General features: G+C 37.3%; 1 protein-coding gene across 6 annotated transcripts in view; it reads left to right on the forward strand.

The window, feature by feature from the left end:
* col7a1l (collagen type VII alpha 1-like) overlaps positions 1-24,257 on the forward strand; it is a 59,318-nt gene that overhangs the window by 8,281 nt on the left and 26,780 nt on the right. For all 6 annotated transcript variants that reach the window (XR_006250729.1, XM_043237529.1, XM_043237526.1 and 3 more), the window contains exons 3-40: positions 4,020-4,200; positions 4,357-4,516; positions 7,301-7,394; positions 8,180-8,353; positions 9,625-9,788; positions 9,963-10,092; positions 10,177-10,293; positions 10,378-10,533; positions 11,508-11,624; positions 11,713-11,859; positions 12,085-12,204; positions 13,699-13,857; positions 13,969-14,082; positions 14,555-14,704; positions 15,744-15,881; positions 16,197-16,343; positions 16,432-16,551; positions 17,594-17,740; positions 18,357-18,614; positions 19,114-19,253; positions 19,389-19,512; positions 19,597-19,740; positions 19,881-20,068; positions 20,155-20,232; positions 20,317-20,334; positions 20,416-20,442; positions 21,268-21,336; positions 21,916-21,996; positions 22,118-22,144; positions 22,516-22,560; positions 22,641-22,709; positions 22,801-22,896; positions 23,067-23,093; positions 23,203-23,256; positions 23,508-23,579; positions 23,853-23,912; positions 24,019-24,045; positions 24,137-24,181. Coding sequence is in view for 5 of the 6 variants with exons in the window: in XM_043237529.1 (XP_043093464.1) it covers positions 4,020-4,200; positions 4,357-4,516; positions 7,301-7,394; positions 8,180-8,353; positions 9,625-9,788; positions 9,963-10,092; positions 10,177-10,293; positions 10,378-10,533; positions 11,508-11,624; positions 11,713-11,859; positions 12,085-12,204; positions 13,699-13,857; positions 13,969-14,082; positions 14,555-14,704; positions 15,744-15,881; positions 16,197-16,343; positions 16,432-16,551; positions 17,594-17,740; positions 18,357-18,614; positions 19,114-19,253; positions 19,389-19,512; positions 19,597-19,740; positions 19,881-20,068; positions 20,155-20,232; positions 20,317-20,334; positions 20,416-20,442; positions 21,268-21,336; positions 21,916-21,996; positions 22,118-22,144; positions 22,516-22,560; positions 22,641-22,709; positions 22,801-22,896; positions 23,067-23,093; positions 23,203-23,256; positions 23,508-23,579; positions 23,853-23,912; positions 24,019-24,045; positions 24,137-24,181 (4,184 nt within the window). In the remaining variant the exon portion in view is untranslated. The remainder of the gene's footprint in view (positions 1-4,019; positions 4,201-4,356; positions 4,517-7,300; positions 7,395-8,179; positions 8,354-9,624; positions 9,789-9,962; positions 10,093-10,176; positions 10,294-10,377; positions 10,534-11,507; positions 11,625-11,712; positions 11,860-12,084; positions 12,205-13,698; positions 13,858-13,968; positions 14,083-14,554; positions 14,705-15,743; positions 15,882-16,196; positions 16,344-16,431; positions 16,552-17,593; positions 17,741-18,356; positions 18,615-19,113; positions 19,254-19,388; positions 19,513-19,596; positions 19,741-19,880; positions 20,069-20,154; positions 20,233-20,316; positions 20,335-20,415; positions 20,443-21,267; positions 21,337-21,915; positions 21,997-22,117; positions 22,145-22,515; positions 22,561-22,640; positions 22,710-22,800; positions 22,897-23,066; positions 23,094-23,202; positions 23,257-23,507; positions 23,580-23,852; positions 23,913-24,018; positions 24,046-24,136; positions 24,182-24,257) is intronic.

The raw sequence follows: 24,257 nt of genomic DNA on the forward strand, positions 1-24,257 counted from the left end.
TTTAATCTAACAGCAGATGATTTTAGTGTAATCCTCTACTCACACAACTGCATGCTCTGCGGTTGCGGATGAGATGTATCTAGAAAGCCAAACTGAAGTTGATCTGTCTGTTGTGCTTTATGCGATGAAGAGTTTGTCCTGACATGGCAGAGCTGCATTGTTATCACTGTCAGTTCAAAAATAATCATAATAAATAATCCCCTTAGACTGAGATTGAATATAAACACTAGGAAAATACATAGCTCAAAAAGGAAAAAGTAAAGGTAACATTTCATCACAGTATAGCAACAATCCTGAGTTCGAAATCGCTTATTCAACTACAGCACCATTTTCTGGTGCAATGTGAGAATCCCTCATTGTGCATTGTGGGTATTCTCTGGCAGCTGAGTGCACATCAGTTGAACACTCATTATTGCAGTGCATAATTGGATTGATTGTGCGCAGTTGATAACGTCCACTATGGTTCTGTACGCCACTACAAATGGCTGTGCCCTCAAATATTGCACGGTTTAAAGGCATTTGAACTGAGAAATCTAAATTCCCTCGATGTTTCAGAATGTTTTCTTGTTAGTCTAAAAACAGGGCTGCCGATCCGTCTATTTAGGAAGCATAATTGATTGTGAATCAGCATCATCTACTTTGGTGCTTTCACCAACAGGTGTGCTGGACAGGAGAGTCATTTGCTCTTTCTTTATCCTTTCTGACTGTTTTGTCTGTAGTTTTGTTTTTTGTTAGGGTCCTTTCTCACTACTTGTTGCATGAGGCAGTACCTGCAACCCAATTAGTTGGAACAGGTAGTCCAGCTTCTCCAGGATGGTACTTTCATGCATGCTGATGCAAGGTGGTTTATGTGTCTTCCAGCACAGTCTCAAGAGCATCGAAGAGATGGTCTGATGCACAAGAAGAGCTAGTAGAAGAGTGACATCCCAGCAACAGTACTGGTGTGTGCTCTTTTGTGCAAAGAGCAACCGATCTGCCAGAGACCTACAAAATGACATCCAGCAGGCTATTGGTGTGCATGTTTTTGAACAAAATGTCAGATATAGACTCAGATATAGGGTGGCACGAGGGCCTGATGCCCTGTGGTGCGACCCATGCTCAATCTAGCACTGTGCAGCTCAGTTAGCATTTGCCAGTGAAGGCCAGAAATGGCAGATTCTTCATTGGTGTGCACATAGGAATTTTTTTGGAGGTTTTCAAAGACCTCCACTTGCTAGTGGTACCTTTGCTACTGTTAGGTAGGAATGAAATCCTCACAGCCATTACCAGATTTTAGGCTGGTGCAGTGGGCCCTGAGTTTGTTCTGGCAATGCCAATGCCCGACCTCATTTGGCCAGAATGTATAGGTAGTTGGATGAAAATGCATTGATTACATCGACTTGTCGCTGCATTCTGCAACCTGAATCCAGAACTTCTGGGACTTTGTGTATTGGAGCATCTAAAGCCTTCAAGTTGCACCACTCACTGTCCAGGAGCCAGCGCTAAGAGATTACTTGCTAATTATAGTTTGTTACTTATTTCAGACATGACAAAATTTGTAGTCAGTAACATAATTCATTACATTAAACATTTCAGGTAATTTAATCACACTACTTTTAGATTACTTTTGACTTAACACGTTATTCACATTGTCTTAAGTAGAATAATATTATACCATGCTGATATAAAAATACAAAGAAAAAATACAATATTTAATTATTTTTTTATTAACAGTATTAAATACATTAAACATTAAATTGTGTCAAGATATCCCAAACAGGATTTTAACAAAACAGGATAATTAGGGAGTATAGATAAATTATGAATGCATTGCCTTTGTGTAAATAATATGTAATCAATAAAAAGTAACTGCTGTCTGATTCCAAGTATTTAAAAAGTTAATATAAATTTTTGGAACCCGATTTTGTAATCCAGATTACAGGTAATCAGTTACTACTCAGTGCTCCTGGGTCTGGGAGAAGATCTCCCAGAAAAAAACTCCAACCATCTCATCAGAAGCATGAATAGCCAATGATTTTCAGTGTGATTTTGAATCCAGCCCTTAGTGGGTCGATGATTTTGGTATTCATTGACCATCCTTGCAACATCCTGTCATTTTGTAACGTATATATGAATGGTTGAAGGGCATTCTGAATGCAATGTTCCCCCCTGAATTAAGATGCTCGGACTGAGAAGACAGCTGCCAGATTCAGATTTTTCCATTCCGTCTTTCCTCATCTCTCTGCCACTGGTTGAATGCCTCTAGACCCTCAGCTCTGCCTGCAGAGAGTATCCTCACTGGACTGTTAAAGTTTGCTTTTGATGAACTTCCCTATTGCATGAAAGCAGTTTTCTCTCTTAGAATGCCGTATATGAGTGATAAATCACCAAAGCCTGCAGTGTTTGTTCCCTACTGAAGTGGGTGGCACAGATTTTCCCAACTCTGTGCAGCAACTTCTCCGGAAATGAGACTGAACTTTTTATGTAGTTCCTGCCAGATGATCAATAACGTTGTGTCATTTAATGCATATACTTTTGTTTCCATAGCTCTATTGTGTTCTGATTTTATAATAGCATATGTCATCGTGTGGTTGTTGGGGGGGTAGGAAGAAAATTTCAAAGCATTCTTCTGAGAGCGAGTTAGAAGCGTTGAAAAGCTTGGGATGTACTTGTCTTCTTCAGTTTTGTTGTATTTCAGGTGTGGGTGTGTAGAACTATGCTCTCTCATCTGTGAGATCTGGCTGCACATTGTCCGCTGCTATTAAGTCTAATCTAGTACTGATTAGCTCCTGCCTAAAACAGCTCGTCTTTGGAGAGTTATCTGATTCTGAGGACATCTGCAGTCCGCTTAGTGCCAGCCATCAGAAGTTTCACAGTGATTGTGCAATCACCTCATGACCAAGGACACATTTGCAGCAATCAAAGACAGAAATAAATGAATATTTGAACGCACACTACTGGGAGAGAAGCTCAGAAAACATCCTGAAATTGTAGGTCATATGAAACCATAACACAAGCACTGAATGACTGGACTTTTATTCTGATCAGGACTGAGCCTTTAGCTGTTCTTCCTGTTTAATGTGGTTTCTAAAGTGCAGGTCACTTGGCATAAATTTACCAGCGTTTAAAACCTATATTTTCTCTGAGTCTACACTGCCATCTAAAGGTGGCCAGATACATTGTTTCTGGGTGTGAACAAGAAGGCCTTGGTAAGAGATTGGACCCTTCAAAATCGAACCAAGAATATCAAGTCAATTCACTTCCTAAATTTTATTGAATTATGATGCAAAAATGTCGCTTAATTCCATACTAACTATAACTAAAATACAATCAGGAAAATTCATATTTAATACTATTCTTAAGTAGTTAAATCAATTGAAATTATTTTGATGACGCTTTAATTAATGCTGTAACATTAAATAACAATTTGCAGTGACAGTGTAACATAAAAAAGTAATTAACTATATATAATGTTCATTGTTACATGTTAGCTCATGTCCATTAAATATTAACAGATACTAATTTAGATTTTATTAGTAATTTTTTTTTATTGTATTAGTAAATGTTGAAAATTTATTTTAACTCAGATTTATAAGTGTTTTCATTTCATGTTAACTGATGTAATTATCTGAAATATATGAGACACTGTCGGATATATTTTAATTTCCATTGTAATTCATCTGTATTTATAATTATATCTATTAAAATATTAAAATATTACTGCAATATATGTATATATTAAAACAAATTACTAAATAATTAAATTAATTTAATGTTTATTAGCCCTATATAGACAATGTACAAATAATATGCACAACTTTTATAAGGACTAATGAAAAAATGTGGTTTTTTGAATGATATAAATAAGAAATCCTACTTTTTTTTAAAACAATTTTTTTTGTCTGTGCATGTGCGTGGGTGTGTGTCAAATCCCCTGAAAACCTTTTTAATAAGAAACATTAGTCATCTTTTTGAACAATTTCATTTATATAACAGTCTCAGCCATGATAAAATAAGATATCTTTTTTGTTCTTTTTCAGTATGTCGTACAGCCATGCCTGCTGATATTGTGTTCCTGGTAGATGATTCCTGGTCAGTAGGTCCGACCAGCTTCCAGCAGATCAAAGAGTTCATAGCGGACATCATCCGAGCCTTCCAGGGAAGTGTGGTTGGACAGGAAGGCATTCGCTTTGGAGTGACTGTCTATTCTGACTTGCCTAGGTCAGTATACATGTATACTGTATAGTGGGTTAGTGTTTGCCCTTCAGAGAGCTGGTTTCTGCTATAATAAACTGGATGTGTGTATGTTCCTGAACTTAGTAAGCACAAACTGACTGCTTGAATGCTCCATATGCATCTGGCTGTGTCCTTGTTTAGGATGCGTATAGCTCTGACGGATTATTCGACTCTGGAGGAAGTGCTGAGAGCCGTAGAGGAGGTGCCATACGAGGGAGGCAACAGCCGCACCGGCCTGGCATTGGAATTCCTTGTCGAGTCTGTGTTCAGTCCTTCCATCATCAGAGACAATGCCCCAAAGGTGTGACACTTCAATCGCAATCACTTCAAAACACCCTTTCATGCCTAACCCAGCTGTGAAGGAAAAAGAAAGCTTTACACTGCAAAGTTGGCACAGATGCTGCATTATAAGTGCTTCATAAATACAAAAGACAAGTTCACACACAATAAAACCAGAGGCACAACAGAGATTTGAAAATGGCTTTTATGCAGCATTGCATATTACATTTTAAGCACCTTCAATCAGTTTGTCCACACTGACCACGGTTTGCTGCATGATTTGACACGCCTGAGTTCCTAGATGTGTTCCCAGGTCAACGTCTTTTTTTGACCCTGGGATAACATTTTAGTTAAAAATCTTGACAATATCCCTACACCTAAACCTAACCATACCCATGAGTAATGCCTAAAACAAGGAAATGATAGATAATTGACACTGATGTACAAGCACCACAAGCCTAAATTACACAAAAACCATAAACTGGTTCAGGGTCAACTAAGATGTTGATCCAGGAACACGTCACAAAGGAATATGCCGTAATATCAGGTTCTGCAATATGGATTAAGATTATGAACCAATGACATTTCAAAGTGGCGAGACTACAAACTTAAAAAAAAAGATTCCAAAATAGAGTTTTTTTCAGTGTGATTCCATTAAGGGTTCCCCAGCGAACCTGTAAGTGAACATTTCCTAAAAGAATCGTTTTTTGTTCTCAGTGTCGAGAACATTTCAATAGTATTCCACCATAAAGAACCTTCTGTGGAATGGAAAATGTTAAATGTTCTTCGTGGAACCACAGATGCCAATAAAGAGTTCGCCTAACATGACAATGCATAAATGTAAACTTAACAAAACTAGCTGCTTGTCGTGGTCACGCCTCAATGCTGAATCTCAGTGATATCTGTACATGATTAAAACAGCAGCATATGTAACAACCCTTCACATATATATAAAAAATCCCTTCTAATTGTATATCTCAAAGAGCTGCACCTGCAATCACTCCATTGATTCTATCAGGACATCACGTCCTGCGCTGCAGTGCACACACTCTGCTCCGCAGTGTCCCACCCATCCTAATTTAGGGCTTGATTAGGATTCCAAACTGCACACAGCTGCCGGTCTTGCCGTAGAGCACCTGGTGTGGAGAAATGAGCAGGCGTTTATAATGAACTGCAGAGATTTCACCTTTTATTAAAACTCTCATCACATACATACACTGTAATGGCATGCTAGTGCAGAGTGCATAAAGATGAACCTAGGCACAGCGCGACCAATGCTGGTGAACTTCAGTTGACCCCAGGAGGTGTTTCCTTTTAAGAATACTCATTTGTGAGAGCAAGCGACTTTGCAGGTTTGGATCTGCTGCGGTTGGGGAATTACGTATGCAATGAGATGATAATTCATGCTGTGCGCTTTCAAGGGCATCAGTATCAGCGTGATGCTCTTAATGGCAGATTGAGTCCTTTAATAAAAATTTACACTTTTGGGTGGAAAGCGTGACAAGAACATTTCCAGAGAATCAAAGGACTGTAAAGTTGTTGTTATTGTTGTTTTCAATACAATCTTTTTGACATTTGTCATGACGTATAAGCACATTTCGCCTCTCGGATTACTGCAATGCATTATGGTAACATGTTACAGTAATGAGAATTATTGTTGAAAATAATAGGAATAGTTTTCGTGTAAGTAAAATTGGGGTGGGGAAAAATACACAAGTGTCCTGAAAATGTCACAATGCAAAAAATGTAATGTACAGTACTTACTATAAATGTAGGACTCGTTTTCTTTAAAGCTGCAGTCCGTAGGTTTTGCTTCTTTGTCGCCATGTATGTCTTAAAAACCTGGTATTGTGGTTTCTTGCGGAATTATATCCTATGCGTGGGTTGTACTGCAGACTGAATCTAATGTTTTGAGTGAATCATGTACTTAGTAAACACAGATTCTAAACTACGTCTTTGAATATATGACCAAATGTGATATTTCACCGGAGATTGTCATCTGAAGAATTACGGCTGCCATGCTTTGTTCTGACTGAGGAAAAAGGCATTGTCATATTAACTACAACAGAACTGCGTGACTATGAGTATAGTGTGTATTAGCGTTTAGATTTCAATTTATGTGCAGTCTAATCTCTGATTGTCACATCATTCGAATTTCATATTAAGAAATTCTTTTAACCCAAAACGCAAACTATGCTCCCTTCAAACTGGTTTTCTTTACAATGTAATCGCAGGCTATCTGTAATCACAAGCACGTTTAAAACTGGAATATAATTTCATTTCAATCGTTTCATGTAATCATTTCCGAGTTACAGTCCGCCATCAAAAAGATGTTTTGACATTTAATTATTCCAGCTGTCGTGCTGGAATTTCCCGCGAAAACTTACCTGTCCACTAAAATTAAGAAAACATTACAAAACAAGCGATAGTTTTGAACACTGGCTGGTTATGTATTTTTTTCAAATATTGTTTTCAGATAATTTTTAACAAAAAAAAAGTTACGAACTGCAGCTTTAAGCTTTCTGTTAACAATTTATTTTACAGTCCTGTTCTACATTTATGTGCAACATGCTTACTGTAATAACTGACTATAAACCTAAAACTATGAGTTACTTCATCTCGACAGGCTTTGTGAGATTTAGCCTTTGATATATTTCTGTACGTCTTCCAGTTGTTGATATGTCATTGCATTGTGTGCATTGTGACCATTTTAACTACAGTTAAGCTCATATTTGAGTGTTAGATTGACCCTTTTGTATGTTGGCATTACTAAAGCATCACTTTATGTTGTTTTTTGGTGCCTAAGATTGCTGTTTTGATCACCAATGGCCAATCAGATGATCCGGCGGACGGTCCAGCTAAAGCGGTAACAGATAGTGGGATTTCACTGTTTGCTGTGGGTGAGTTGAAAACTTTCTGTTTATGTCAGAAGAGTTTGTGTTGTAGCTTGAACGGGAACGACGCGTCTGTTTGCACTCTGTCATGTTTTGACGTGTGGCTCAGAGTAGCTATAGTGCAGTGATTTACAGTGAATGCTAATATTGGTGAACAAGGCAAGATATAAAACAAGTGGATGTTTGTGTGTGTCAGCCTTGTTTCCTCGACTTTCTCACACTCTTTCTGTTTTGACGCCCAGAGTGCTGAAATAATTATGGCTCATTACCCGGTGGCCAACTAATTGCTGTAATATTTCATCAAGCCCATTCCTCCTTGCCCCCCTTCATCACACACACACACACGCACACACATTGACACCGTGTCCTGCCTTTCTAATCAGTTTTCCCAGAGAGACGTGAATATATCAAGTTGTTTGACACATCTTCGAGACACATGTACAGCAGGGTGACATGCCGTGACGTTCTCCCATCATCACTTTACAGCTGATACACTGTCTAATAACACTTCAGTGGGTCTGAGATACATGAGGGTCATTTCTACACACACGTACACACACACACACACCCCTGCATTAACTGTTCCTTTACAGGCCTCCGTGTTATAGCGATATTAAATTAAAGTCATTTTAGAGTTATCAGATAGTGGTTAATGAATAGTCGTGGTGCTCATTTGACTGATGAAGGTTCGAGTTGGACCTGCAACGCGCCCTGATTCTATAATATAGAACAAATGATTGCATTAAACGTTGTAAAAACTGATATTTTGACTGGTTTTGTGTGTCTTTCAGGGGTGAGGAACGCCAATCAGGCTGAGATGAGAAAAATAGTCACAGAACCTCATGAGGAACATCTACTGCTCAGCCCAGATTTCTCCTTCCTGGAAAACCTTCTGCCCAAACTGTCTCGTCGCATCTGCTTCACAGCTTCAGAACCCCCCCGGCCTGTTAAGCAAAAGCCACCTGGTAAAACCACAATGAGATATTCTAATGAAAAATAAAACTTATCTTGATTGAGTCATCGATTGATTGTAACCAAAGGTTTTTTTGCAGTCACTGCAGTTCAGCTTCGCTAAACTCTCACCTGCTTCTTGCTCCCTTAAACAAGCTTTACAGAAGATACCATAAAAATAAATGAGAGATTTATGTGAATAGTTTTAGGTAACATGTTTATGTTATAATGCATTATAAAAGTAGTTTTAATGCAATAATTATGCCTTGTAAAGCACCATATAACTCATTGTACAATATCATAAATAAATGTAACACAGTTAATACAGTATATAACTATATAACTCCTATCAGTTTACTGCTACACTGTGTATTTTAAATTGTCATAATTATTTTAAACAAGATATAATGTATTACAATGCACATTATGAATAATTCTAAGACATAATACCCTTCAATAACCCTTTATAATGCATTATACATAGAGACTTAAAATGCTACTCTAAATGTAAACCTAAAATGTTAGGTTCATTTTAGTAAAATGCACACAATTATTCATTATTTGGTGAGTTTTTGTTAGTTTGATTATTTTAAATTCAACAATGTTAAATCAGTTACATGAGTGTGACAAATTTATGACTTAAATACGTACATAAATTATTTAACATTAAAGTGCCCCTATTATGAATTTCTGAAAATGCACTTTCATGCAGTGTGTCCAGCAAAGTTTTAAATCTGAAAGCGCACCAGGTACAGACCTATAGTCTCTCAAAAGAAAGAGTCGACTCTGAATCATTAAAACGAGACGTTTTTAATTACATGAAACATTAGCTGATTGCCCACCCACTTGTTGGTCTGAATGAAAATGCAAATTCGTTTTTTCACTAGGTGCTGCTTCGGAGTGGTGCAAATAGCTGTTTACGCCGATGCTGCACACAAAGCAGCACTGCACTCACAAACGCTGCTTTATCAGGCATTACAGGCATGATGAAATGAAAATGAGAAAAATATACTGTTGAGCTAATCATATAGTGTTTGAGAAAGTAAGGTAAAAAATAATGCATAGTATAAGACAAAGAAAGTGTTTTTTGACCTTGCATGTGTGCCGAGCTGTTATTAGGGGCTCCCAAAACCAAAATATGAACATGTCATTACCCATAATAGGGGCACTTTAATTTTGTGGGCAAGGTGACCTGCTGTTTTTGGCCAAAATAATGTCTGATAATATTTCAGGCAGCAGCTCAGTGAATTCTACCTTATCCTGTGTGCTGTTCTGTCTGCTACAGCGATGGAGAGGATAGTAGGACCTAAAGATCTGCAAGTGAGCGAGCTGAGTTACAGCTCTCTGCAGCTGACCTGGAGTCAGGCCACAGGAGATGTTACCGGCTACAGGCTGCTCATCACCCCTGTGTCTCCAAAGGGCCATCTGCTCTCGGCACAGCAGAGACAGGTGAGACACGGTCACCTGTGCATATGCACACCCCATGCAGCAGAGCACAACAGATGGAAGGCTGCACATGGACCAGTTTTCTTCATGTGGCAAAAAGCTAATACGTTTCCTGTGTATTTGCAAGTGTGCATGTGTGGTTTGTTCAAAATATATCCTTTTGTTTTCATCTCTCAGATTGATCTGAAGGGAGATATTAGCAGCACTCCGGTAACCAGGTTGAGTCCTAAGACTGAGTACTCCCTCACTTTATATGCCGTCTATCCGGGGCGCATCGGAGAGTCTGCCACCATTACCACAGAAACCAGTGTGTTTTGAGCTTTTCACACTAAAAACGTCTTTTCTCGTTGTCTACATGAAGTGTACCAGCGTGCTTATGCTTGCTTTTCAGCTGTTCTGCCACCCGTTTCAAACTTCCGTGTGATGGAAGAAGGACTGTTTTCTTTACGCCTGGGATGGACGCCTTCACTTGGAAAAGTGGATAATTATAAAATTTATGTTCCAAGAAGTGAGAAATGAATGCACACTCTGAGACTGAATGTGAGATATTTTAAAGATGTTGTTTTTTTTAAATACTTTTTTTTTTCCTCAGAGGACAGACCCGGGCTCATTTACGATCAGATTGTGTCAGGTGACATGTCCTCTCACGTGATTGACACTTTAGAAGAGGACAAGGAGTACACAGTCAGTATCTACTCAGTCTACCCAGAGGGCCCCAGCGAGACTGTGTCTGTCACCGGGAAAACTTGTAAGTCTTAATTAAGAGGGAACAGCCGCACACTCACTTAACCATAGACTATTTATTAACCAACATTTCGGCTAGTAACCTTTTTCAAGGTGAAAATTTGTAAATCTGTGTTCTGTTTTGTTCATTTTATAGTTTGATCTGATGCCCCCATGTACAAATTCTGACCTTTTAAAAGAATACAGTGCCACAATGATTGGCGTCCGAAATTTTACATATTTTACCACAGCACTGAATAATCACCATACCTCTATACCATCATGGTATTAGGTACTTAATATTGCTAGTCTAATAAGGTTTGTACAATGTCCCAAAAAGGAAAGCTCTTCCTATGTAGACTTCCTATTTTATGCCAACATTATACATAAATGATAGATTGTTGTTAATATTTTCATTACAAAACATTGATAAAACAGCATATTGTATGCACATATGGATATTATAATTTCATTAATGTGCGTGTCTGCGTGGACTTGTTTGTGCATGTGTGTGTGAAAATTTACTGATAAAAGTTTAATGTTGTGCTTCAGTATTGTATGGTTTGGGAATAATAATAATAATAAAAATATTATTCATTTATTATTTTATATATATATATATATATATATATATATATATATATATATATATATATATATATATATATATATATATATATATATAATTGATTAATAATAACTTGCAATAATTATTAATCATTATTAATAATTAAAATGAAATTTTGTATTAAATTATTTGGCTTTGAATTATTGTGTATATCACTGATTTAACCACTAGATGGCAGTGTAACACATATCTTCATAAAGAAATTTGTAACAAATTTCAAAACGTTCTCTTGTGTTTTTTAATTAATTAATTAACTTATTACTTTTTTATGTTCTATATTTCTTATTTCTGTTTAACTTTAATAAAAAAAATTTTATCATGCATTATCCTCCTATTAAAACGCTGAACCTACTCTTTTCTGTGTGTTGCAGTGAAACTGGTCCCAGTTGATAAAATGCTGGTGCAGAACGCTACAACAGACACGGTTCAGGCCCGCTGGTCGTCTGTCAGAGGCGCCACAGGATACAGACTCACCTGGTCATCATCAGGTAGCAAGCGCTGAGCTGCTTCAATATTAAATACAGCCTATAAAAAAAACAAATGCGCGTGCACATCTCTGCTTTCGTATTTCTGCAGAGGGACACATAGAGAACGTGAACCTGGGAGACAACTTTAATTTCTACATGGTGCAGGGCCTGCATGCAGGCACAGAGTACACCATCACCATCAATCCCATCTTTGTGGACATTGAAGGCCCTGTTACTTCTGCCAAAGCTAAGACGTGTGAGTGCTACACGTCAACCACAAGAGGCAGGGCACACGCTTGCTTTCCAAAACAGCTAGACGGAGCCAACGCAATGGGGTTTCAACATATGTTATTTAACTTAACCCAGTGTCTTAAAAACAGCTAGACATTCAAAGTAGTGCAGACAGAGTGTGAAAAGCCACAGTACTTCTAATAAATAATGCCACGTATGAAGATGCTGATGCTCTCTCTCTTTGTCTCAGTGGAAAGCAGTGCAGTACAGACCCTGAGAGCGTCTGCGGTGAGCATTAGCAGTGCTGTTACCTCGTGGAACGCTGTACCTGGAGCCACGGGCTACAGATTGGCCTGGGGCCCTACTGCAGGTACCTATATAGGCACCCTTTTTTCTCCTTGTCCTGCATTTGGCCGTTCTCCACTTTCCAGTTTCACTTTGTGATCTGTTTCTCTTTTCATTCCCTCTCATTGTGATTTATGGCCTCTTTTTCATGAAAGCGACAGGTTGGTGACAACATGAGGTGTCGCTGTGCTGCCTCATGACTCATGCCATCAACTTTATCTGTGTGTTTAAGAGAATTTGTGTGTGTGTGTGTGTGTGTGTGTTAGTTTGGGGCTCTGTGTGAGAGTAATGAATTGATGGCACCTCAGAGCACCTCCGAAAGAAGAGTCTTTGAAAGTGACTCCTTTCTGTCACTGTGATGGGCTGCGGGCATCTGCTTTAAAAGAACGACCTGGAAGAACACTCTGATGAAGGAGAGCTCTGTGACTCATACCACACGCTCTGACACATACATATAGATGAGTCTGAGTTTATGGAGAAAGGGGAAAGAAACAGAGGGCGAGGGACTAAATTAGTTAGATGTTTAGTGTTTTAAAAAAGACTTGAAACTTGAAAGTAAGATTCGTTTTTGTACTTATTTATTATTTATTATTTATTATACATATTATATTTCTATTCTTCTTTTTTATATTATATATAAATATATTTCATATTTGAAAATAACATTTTGTCTTAAATATATGCATGCATTCGTCTTTATATGTACATATTAAATATTTATATATGTAGGCGTTAACATTAAACATACTGTCTGATTGTATCCAAAAAACCCAAAAACCCACAGCTGCCCAACCCACTGCAGAATTAAATGTGCACCTCAACTCTCCTGTTTCCACCAAAACTACCGAACTATTCTGGAGGACCATGTGCACCCAACATTTCAAACATTGTATCCTTAAGGCAGTGTCGTGTATCCGGATGGTAATGCACCAATACACACAGCAAGACTGGTGATGAGTGGTTTGATGAAAGTGAAGCTGAACATCTCCCATGGCCTGCACAGTCACCAGATCTAAATATAATTGAGCCACTTGTTTTGGAGGATCAAGTAAGGAAACGTTTTCCTCCAATAACATCACGTAGTGAGCTGACTACTGTTCTGAAAGAAGAATGGCTCAAAATGCAGGACTTGTATCTCACTCCCAAAACCAATTGATGCTGTATTGGCTGCAAAAGGAGGCCCTACACTATTCTAAAGAATTATTGTGATCTAAACACTGTTTTGTTTATTTTTTAATTCTAATATTTAATATAACTTTTAATTATAATATTAAAAAATGAAATACTAAATATATACTAAATATTGCTATTATTAAATATTATTAAAATTATATACACACAAATATGTATGTTTATTGAGATTTTTCAGGGAACAATAACTATATATACTGTATATATATATATATATATATATATATATATATATATATATATATATATATATATATATATATATATTAGTTATAACACTTTTAGCCATTTATATATATTTATTATGTGTGTGTTTATGTTGGTGAAGAGTTCATAGGGAGAGATCGACCAAGGCAGCTGGCTCTGAACGGCAGCACTACTGAGTATGTCCTGAAGAATCTGATCTATGACACAGAGTATGTGCTTTCGCTTTACGTTCTCTTCGGTTCTGTGGTTGGCCCCGGCATCACCGCTACATTCAGGACCTGTGAGTGACCCGACACCTTGTCATGTTTCCTTGATAAACACATTCTGACAGTGATTATTTATATATTTGTGCTTGTTGGTTGGGTCTCATGTCATAAGTCCTTCTCCCCAGCGCCTCTCGGATATGTCTCAAATTTTAAAGTGACATCATACACCAGCTCGACTATCGATGTGGAATGGAGTCCTATTGTAGGGGCCACAGAGTACAAACTCACCTGGAGTTCAGGTAAATTGTATGATAAAACATTGAATTTTAAATAAATCTAATTTATTTTAAGAAGCCCCATTAAACTATGTCCAGTCAAAAGTGTCATAAATTGATACATCTGAAAGCTGAATAAATAGCTGAATAATTATTAGAATATGACAATATTTGGCCAAGATACAATCTAGAATCTGAGGGTGCAAAAAAAAGAAGAGAAAATCACCTTCAAAGTTGTCCAAATTAAATTCCTAGCAATGCATATCGCTAATCAAAAATTAAGTTTTAAAATATTTACACTAGGAAATTTACAAAGTATCTTCGTGGAACGCAATCTTTATTTACTGTCGTAATGATTTTTGGCAAAAAAAGCCAAATCTGTCATTTTGACCTATACAGTGTATTTTGGGCTATACCTCAGCAATTTAATTTAAAATTTAGTTTTGTGCCATTATATATTACAAATAGGGTTCACAATGTTGATGTTCTCTCCTAGAATTTGTGAGTCCTCAGACTCGGTATCTTGACCGCAGCGTTTTACAGCACAGCATCGCTGGTCTTCAGCCGCAAACCCTTTATTCTGTCAGCATTCACGCTCTCTACAGCAACACAGAAGGACCAGAAATCACTCTCTCACAGCAAACAGGTACTGTTTACTACTGTTTACTGTTTAGTGGAGGGTCCGGACACCCAAACACTGATTTAAAAGAAGATTCCAAATACTCAAATTTCAATATAAGCGATATATTAAGATAAATTTACTGCAAAAAAGTCACTAACTAACTTTTTGGTGTAAAGTTATATTCAATTTTACATCTTCCTTGCAACTGTAAACCTGAAACCCTTAAAACAATTATAAAACATATTCACCATGCCCATTTTTCAAGAAAGGACTACAGTTATTTCTGTGGTCATACATTTATATTATTTCTCTAAGACGATTTTATTTTTGCTTTGCTAATATCACCCTTTCCCAGTTACAGGCTCTTCATACTGGTATACTGCTCCATTTACGGCTGTCTTGACTCTTGAATCTTGACTCTTTAAGTCCATTTGGTTCTGTATCTTCTTGCAATGACAACTGTTCGACAGGCACATATCATTTATCAAAGCCTTAAGAAGAAAACTCTACTCGGTTAATTAAGCACTTCAGACAGTCAGGGTCTGTTGATATGGAGATGTTCCTCCCATTGTTCCAATGGGATTGAGGGATATCATGGGATTGATTGACAGCTCCTGTGTTTGAGCCCCCATCTTTAGCAACCACAGCTGTATAGAGCAGTATTTTTACTGAAGCTCAGTGTGTGCTTCACTGCTGTCAGCTTCACTGTTATCAGCACATCTTCACAGTTTCACAGACAACACTGGAAAGCAGAAAGCGGCTACATTGCACTTCAACAAACACTATATAAAAATTATAAACACCAAATAACATCACTCACGTATATTTAATACCATAAAATAGTCTATTTAACCTGCTTTGGCTTAAACATGTCATGCAAATTAGATTATAATACCTCAAGAGTTTTGTTCTTTGGATGTAATATAAAAAAAGTAAAATATCTGAATGAATTTTTAATGTAAACGAATGCATTTGAATACGTATTAAATGATATGTGCATTTAAGCATAGCAAATAACTAAAATACTTATGTCTGAATTATTTTTATCTTCATGCATTTGCAGCCTCTTTAACAGACTCTGAGCTGATTGAGACAGTTCGGGAGGTAAATGTTGTGGACATTGGTTCCAACTCGTTCAAACTGGCTTGGAAGAAAACACCAGGGGTCACTGGGTACAAGATCACTTGGAGCCCTTTCCATGGTGGGTACCAGCAGCCCTCATTATAATCCGCTTCACTTTATGGTTACACTTTGTAACAGCATGCCAACTAATTGTCATTCATTTGCAACTACATATCTACTAACTTTCAGAGTAGACCTTCAGGGTGGGTTTAGGGTTAGTAAAATTAGTTGACATATACTTGCAAAGTAGTCAGTATGTTGTATGTGATTGCAAAGTAACTTACTCTAATTAGAATATCTAAAGTGGACTATCGAAATAAAGTGTTACCCAATTAACACTTGACTGCAGTCCATCCATCATCTTTACTCTGCTATTCTGCGTTTTTACTCTTAGGTGGAGAAAAAAAGAGTGAGGTTATATCTTCTTCTGCCACATCCTTCACCATCACTGATCTGCCTGCCAGTTCTGCATACAAGATCCAGGTTTCTGCAGTGGTCAGAAGCAAAGAGGGAAGTCCAGTAATGGTGACCGCCCGCACATGTGAGTCGCTTTTAATATTTCCGCCTGTTTGCTTTCGTGTAAATGTACAATGATAAGTGTTGGAATGAATGTTGGTGTTGTGTTACAGTGGATCTGCCCAAGGTGACTGGATTCAGTGCTCTGAACACCACCGACAACAGCACTGTACTGAACTGGACCAGTGTAAGTGGAGCATCTGGATACCTGCTGTCCTGGAGACATATATCAGGTCAGAACCATTAAAAAAAACATATTTACAGACAGACTGAGTATTGGTTCACATGCACAATATCCTAAATGAGCATATATGTGACCCTGGTCCACAGAATCATTCATAAGGCTCAATTTTTAAAAAAGAAATTAGATTTATAGATAATCTGAAAGCTGAATAAATAAGCTTTCCATTAATGTATGGTTTGTAAGGAGAACTTTGGCTGAAATACAACTATGAAATCTGGAATCTGTGCGTTCAAAAAATAACAAAATATTGAGAAAATTGCCTTTAAAGTTGTCCAAATGAAATTCTTAGTTGAAGTTTTAAAATATTTATGGTAGAAAATTTACTAAGTGTCTTCACAGAGCTTGATCCTTAGTTAATATGCTGATGATTTTTTAGCATTGAAGAAATGTTGATAATTTCAACCAATACAATGTATTGTTGGCTATTGCTACAAATATACCTGTGGCTTTGTTCTCCACAGTCACATATATAAATGATATATACTCCATGATAATGGAGATATGCAGCACTAAAGAAATGAATAAAATGATAGATTATGTATCATATATTATTTTATTACAGTAAATTCCTGGCTTTAGTCTCTAATTTAGAACCTTTTATTTGTTAGCGAATGTTGCTAAATAGCAGGGGAAAACTAATTTCAGATAAGCTCTTGTAATAAAAGTTCCTCTCACAAAAACAGATTTGTCTGATATACAAGACATTCAAAAAGAGAATAGACAGCGTAGATAAGGTCATGAAGAGATCTGTGATTCATTCATGTTATCTTGATGACGTCAGCAGGGTCTTCTAATGAGCGTGTGCATTGCATGAACGTGAAGGTTATGAGGGATTTAAATTAGGATTTTATTTGATCTTATAAAACATAAGACACAGACCTCCGATTCTGGAAGCCGCTGTGTCCATGAAGTGTTTTAAACTGATGTAAAAGAGTTTATGGCATCTCAAATTTCCCAAATATCCCAGATGTTCCAGTTTCCTGCATCTGTTTTAACATTTTTTTGTCCAAATGCAATTCTGTTCTGTGTAGAGGTGGACATCTCCTCTGATCTGCTGAGCTCTGGCTTCACTTCCTATAAGATCCGAGATCTCCTGTATGGCAGAACCTATATATTTTCCATCAGACCACTTTATGGGGAAGTGGAGGGTCCGGTCACAACCATCACTAAAAGGATCTGTAAGGCCTTATTTCTGCAAATATCATTAGCATTTTGAAATGTTGCCATTAATTATTTGTAATGTTGCACTTATATTGTCAGACGTGATTGATGTATTATACACAGCTGGTGTAAATTATGTTCTCTGTTCATAAAAAAAATATGCCTGTGCCGAATGCTGATTACGGAAGGAAAAGTTTTTGAAACTAAACTTGAAATTAGGTTGGAAGTTTATTTTTGAAACACACTTCTGTTCAAATGTTCGGGGTCAGCAGTGTGCTTTTTTAAAGAAATTAATACTTTTTTTTCAGCAAGGACACATTAAATTGATAAAAAGTAATAGTAAAACGTCTCTAAATTTACAGATGATTTCTATATCTCTATATCTTTCTATTCATCAAAGAATCCTGTAAAAAATGTCATCAAATCAGCATATTAAAAGGGCTAAATTAATGGCTGCTGAAAATTAATCTTTGCTATTACAGAAATAAAAGACACTTTATTCCATAGATATTAGCATATAATATATTTCACAATATTACTGTTTTTACTATGTTTTTTTGGCCATGTTAAACTCCAAACCTTTGAACAGTGGTGTATAGAAAAAGAAAAAAGAAATTTGTGCTTGTGTTACAGTGGGAGCTCCTCATCTCATCCCTGTCCAGAACCCCACGCTGGCCCCTGTCTCTGCTAATACCAAAATCAATGAGCTCCTTACCACAACCAGGAATGCTCGTAACCCAGTGGTCAAAGCCCCCAGCGCACCCACCACCACTCAGAGACTCGCTGTGAGGCCTCAGATCACCAGTGGCCATAGCGCTTCAGCACTGACCAGAATGACCACAGTAAAGGACCAAACCACCCTCTCAGTCGAGACACCTCCATCTGGACCAGGTCATTCCGATTAAACCGGCTCTTAACTGTTTTTTTCCTTTTCTTTTTTTTTAAGTAACATGTTCGACTTAAAATGTAAATGTAAAAGCTTCTTCCAAAGTTGTGTTTTAGATCATTTTCCATATAGAGGTTTACAGATTTTCCCTGATATCCATTTAAAATGTGATTTAAGGCTTTATGCACTAGAAACATTCATTGTTCAGTTTTCATGCCCTTGTGCCACCCTCTCAGTGACCCTTAGAATACAACAAGCTGCTTTCATTGTTTTGCCTTCTTGAACTTGTAAATGCCACATTTGCATATACAAAATTGGAACAAAAACTCTTTCTAACAGGCGATACAGTTTGTCAATTTTACATTTGTGCTTAAATTTACCACAAAATTACACTGTTAATAATTGATTCCCCATGATAGTTTAAGAAGTGTAGACATTTTACTGCATTGTCTACATAGGACAAACTTGTACAGCGCAAATGAATATCGTGCTTCTCTCTGTTAGTGTGTGGCAGGGTAAAGGCAGACATTGTGTTTCTGGTCGATGAATCCTGGAGCATTGGAACTAATAACTTTGTCAAGCTGAAGGATTTCCTGTTTAGAATTGTCACCTACTTCCCCTCTGTAGGACCTAAAGGAACACAGGTAAGACATGCTAATGCGCTACATATTCAATTAAAGGCTTTCCACATTTGATATGATTCTTTGTCTTAGTCGCTCAATCTATAGTCTCTAATGGGCTGTAAGTGTGGACTAAACCATCTCATTAACTTGCCTTAGATAGCGGTAGTTCACTACAGTGATCAGCCCAGGATTGAGTTCAACTTCAACACTCACAAAGACCGTAACTCCGTTTTGAGAGCACTCCGTGAGGTCCGCTACGGAGGGGGGAACACAAAAACAGGTGCACAAACACATTCAAAGAATAAAAAGTGTTAATGCTGAATATTAGGGAGATGTCTCATTTAAAATTTGAACATGTGTATAGGTCGTGGGATCAGCTACGTCTTAAGGGAGATGTTTCAGGAGTCTTTGGGTATGAGACAGGAAGTCCCTCACGTGTTAGTGTTACTGACAGACGGGAGGGCACAGGATGACGTAGAGCCGCCGTCCAGGATAGCACATGCTCTGGGTGAGTTTTATCAACGGCAATGCAGGAACAGACAGATATTTTCGAACACAATTAAAAATACAAAGCTGTTCAAAAGTTTGCGGCCAGTGTGATCTGTTTAACCCTTTCAATGAATTAATGTTTTAATATTTGTGTGTTAGGCGTCAGTGTGCTGGCCATCGGCATCGCTCACGCAGATATTGAGGAGCTGAGGACCATTGCCTCTCCCACCACTTACAAGAACATCTTCTTTGCCAGTGATTTCGACGACCTTCCGACCATCGAAAGAGAGTTTATCAGCAGCATCTGTAGCGAGGCTTTACAATCAGAGTTCAAACAACACGATGAGGTGGGCCGTGCAGATCCGATTATGAGTTATTATTTTCAGATTTATAATTATATTATAATTCAGATTTCTTTTTGTCTTTTTCCTAGTCTGCTCAACTGGACACACCTACAGATGACCCAGAAGCTCTCAGTAAACCAGAAGGGCCCTGTCCTCTTAGCTGCAAGGTAAGCACTTCCTCTACATCCTCGCTGCATCCATCATACCGTGTCTTATATGCATCCTCATTCCCGGTTTGTTGTTGTTCGCAGGGTCAAAAAGGAGAGAAGGTAAGTGGCTATTGCGTTATCATGTGTTATCGATCAAATAATTATAACTGGTGATATGATTATCTAATTTCTCCACTGCAGGGCGATGGATTTGGTCATGGTGGCCTGGTATGTTAGATAGCAGAAGACTGCTGTTTCTTAATTTCTATATTTCCTTCTCACTAATTTCAGTGGCTCACCATGTTCTGTTTGATCTTTGAGACAGGCTTTCTCTCTTGTTAAGGTTATTTATCAATGCACACATGAGTATTATTATAGCTAGTATTAATTAGCGCTAGGGGTTAACAATATTAGCATAACTGACTGGGCTAAAAAGTCCCTATCACTGACACTTAGTCTTGTAAACAGTAACAACAACCCAGAACATCCTAGCATCATAACTGCACATCATAATTTTACGCTATATTATTTGTATATTTTTATAGTTTTATTAATATTTTGAATTAGATTTTTAAATATATTTTCCATTTTTATTGGCCTTTTTGTTTAATATCTATTGATGTATTTTTACACAGTATTTTTGCTATTATTTATCTACTTTTATCATTTTTGATTTTATTTTTACATTTTCATTTTTGTCTTTCATTTTACTTTACATTTTAGTTTTTTATGTGATTTTGTCATTGTTATTAGTTTTTTTTTTTTAAGTTTTAATTTATGTTTTATTTCAGTTAGTAATTGTATAGCTCAAATTTGACTCTGTTGTCAACATTTCTCATTTTCATTTAGAATTTTTCATATAAAATTGGCAATATAGTTAATTTTGTTTTATATATTTTAATTAACCTGAATGTTTTTAATTATCTTAACGTTAGTTAACGATTACAGCACTAGTTTTGCCCACTATTTCTAAAGAAAATGTAAAAATCCAGTGTCTTTCTTGCAGTATCATTTTAAGAGCATTTCTTTTTTAATGTTTTTCTGTTGATATAGCGACTCAAGCAAGGCCCGGGGCATTATGATTCATTCTCTCTAAAGGTCAAAGGGGAGAAGGGTGAACGGGTGAGTACATCCAACATCTGAAGCGGTCCTGCCGATCCAAAAAACATAAAAACACTCCCTTTCTGTCTTTATAATTACATATTGATGTTTATGTTAATTACTGGAGCATTTAATATTTAAACCGAGCCGTTCTGTTAATGATGAGATTGTTTTTGTGACTCGGTTGTTGTTTTAGTAGATTAAAGGATTAAATCTAATTATTAATATCACAGATCTGTCTCTGTGCGGGGTTCTATTTGTACTTTGCTTTTTTTCCTTCCTGTTATCTCTTTGAGAAGGCGACACATGAAAGCACTTGTCATATCAAAGCCACTCTTTTGAATAACAAATGAAATGTGACAGGTCTTGCTAACAAGATCAGTATTGTTATGATGTTTAATTATTTATTTTTGTGATGTGTATCAATGTGAATGCGTGGATTTATATTGCTCTGTATTTGCTTTCAAAGCAATATGCGCACTGAAGATGCTCTTTTGTTATATTCGAGAAGTATCAAACAGTTTCAGTGTGTTTGTGTATATTATATAAGTACTAATGAACTTTTTTCTGTCTGTATCATTCCCACTTTGCGTTCATCAGGGTCTTCCTGGAACCGATGGTATTCCGGGTTTACCAGGACGACCGGGTAGAACTGGACCTCCTGGTTCTCCTGGACAAAGGGTAAAGGATGGCTCAAAATTCGGTCTAATGCAGCTAAACGTGCAACAAATGTAGCTCACTGAGTAGAATATTATTGATTGCATTTTTGCATGTGCATAAACAATCTCTTAATCTGATTCAGGGGGTGCCTGGAATTCCTGGTGACATGGTAAGTGTCTCTTTTACAGCTCACTATATAAAAAAACTGTGTAGGTGGGGATATTTAAATCGGTATATTCTTGAAATGGTAGTTACTTATTTAAAACGTGTACATGATGTCCTAGCCCTTTGTGTATCTTAGTAGGAGAATTGGGAAAGCTGCAATTATCTTTGAGTGATTCACAGAGGGAGTAATGAGGAATGATTATGGCTAGTCAGTGTAGAGTATTTGCCCCCACTTTCTTTTAAAGGTTCACCCTCTTTTATTAAATGTCTCACTTTTAAAACAGTTTGATGCCGTTTTGTGTGACTGTGAAAGTGACTGTGAAAGACCAACGTTTTCTTTACATCTCTTCCTATTTCTCTTCTTCACAATCTCAGGGGCCTCCTGGTAATACTGGACCTAAAGGACAGAGAGGAGAGAGAGTATGTTTAGTAACTGACAAGCATTTGATCTGTTGCATAGTGCTTTTTATTTTTATTTATTTATGTCTTTTTTCGTGTAGGGTGAACCGGGGTATGTTATGGGGGGTATGGAGGTTCTTCCAGGACGTAAAGGAGAACCTGGATCCTCTGTAAGTGATTGTATCGTATTATACAGCTGTATTCAATTGTTTATATTGTATATTATGCCATTAATTATGCATTTTCCCCCTTGATTAAAAGGGCCCTTCAGGTGCTCCAGGCGTCCCAGGGGTGTCAGGTCCTCCAGGACTCCCTGGTTTGCCTGGGCCTCTGGGCTCTCCTGGGCTCTCTGTTAAGGTTAGTATAAAATAGGAGGAGTATGTCTATGTAAAAAAATAATTATGTTAGTTGTTAATGTATATAAGATGCAGCTTTAGTGCACAGTGTGAAGTTACAATACAAGTCCATACTCACATGCAACATGTTTGGTACTTGCGGGTTTTTTATTATATTTTTCTTCCTGCTAGGGTGAGACTGGAGAATCTGGTCCTAAAGTAAGTCATCTACTGTTCAGTGAACAATTCACCATTTAACATACTATATTAAATATAAATGCAGCATTTGTCATAAATGTATGATTATGATGCTTCTCACATGCTTCAGGGTCCTCGTGGAAAACCGGGTCTGAAAGGAGAAAAGGGAGAGCATGGAAGTAATGTTAGTGCATGCTTTAAGACTTACTCTTTTAAAGCTACTCTGTGTATCATTTATGTATGTAGAAACAGCTACAAGTATACTTCAATTTTTTTTTGAAGTTGTAGATAAAAAAATATATATTATTTGTGTAGAAAATACCATTTCAAAATTATTTTTACTCGCAATTTTAGTTGATTGCATGACATTTAGTAGGTTGTGTTTTTAAGAAGTGTAAAATTAAGTCTCTAAGTCTTCTGGATGTGTTTTTCTAGGGTCTCCCGGGTTTACCAGGACCAGTGGGAGTGGATGGACTTCCAGGACTTCATGGGCAGAAGGGGGAGAAGGTTTAAGAACATCATCTAAAAGAGTTTCATATGTCATTTTGTACTTTCAGCAGTGGTATAAAAGCTATTTTAAGCAATGACTTCCTACAGCTTGCCCAAGACAGTTAAAATGCATAAATTAAATCTCTCTGCTCATCTGCCTGCTATCTTTTTGGAAGTCTCATTGTTCAGAGAGCTGTAAAAAAATTGGCCTTCCTCTCTGTCAGGAGTGCATGAAGCTAAAATTAGTGCAGCTGGTTGTTTGATTGAATTTCTTTTGTGTTCATCATAAAGGGAGAGGAAGGTATTGGAATTCAGGGTGTTCAAGGTCCACCTGGGCCACAAGGAGAAAAGGTATGTGTTTCTGATGAGTCATATTAGTATTTCATTAAACATATGCTTGTTCCACAGTGAAAAATCTTAAGGGTAATTATTAAGTCAGTGCCAATCAATTTTTCAGGGTAATACAGGACTACAAGGCCCAAAGGTAAGCGTGTTGCATTTAAAATCAATGAAGCAGAGGAAAAGACAATTGTCTTGTGCAATGTGTAATTTGTAGTTTCTGTATTCATCCAAAGGGCGAAGTAGGAATCCAAGGAGTCCAGGGACTCGCAGGCCCCCGGGTTTGTCAAACTATACACGGCATCAAAGAGTTTGATCTGTTGTGCTGTTAAATTGTGTCTTTCACAATCCTTTTAA

Source organism: Puntigrus tetrazona, chromosome 4, assembly GCF_018831695.1.
Source record: "Puntigrus tetrazona isolate hp1 chromosome 4, ASM1883169v1, whole genome shotgun sequence".
Taxonomy (NCBI): Eukaryota; Metazoa; Chordata; class Actinopteri; order Cypriniformes; family Cyprinidae; genus Puntigrus; species Puntigrus tetrazona.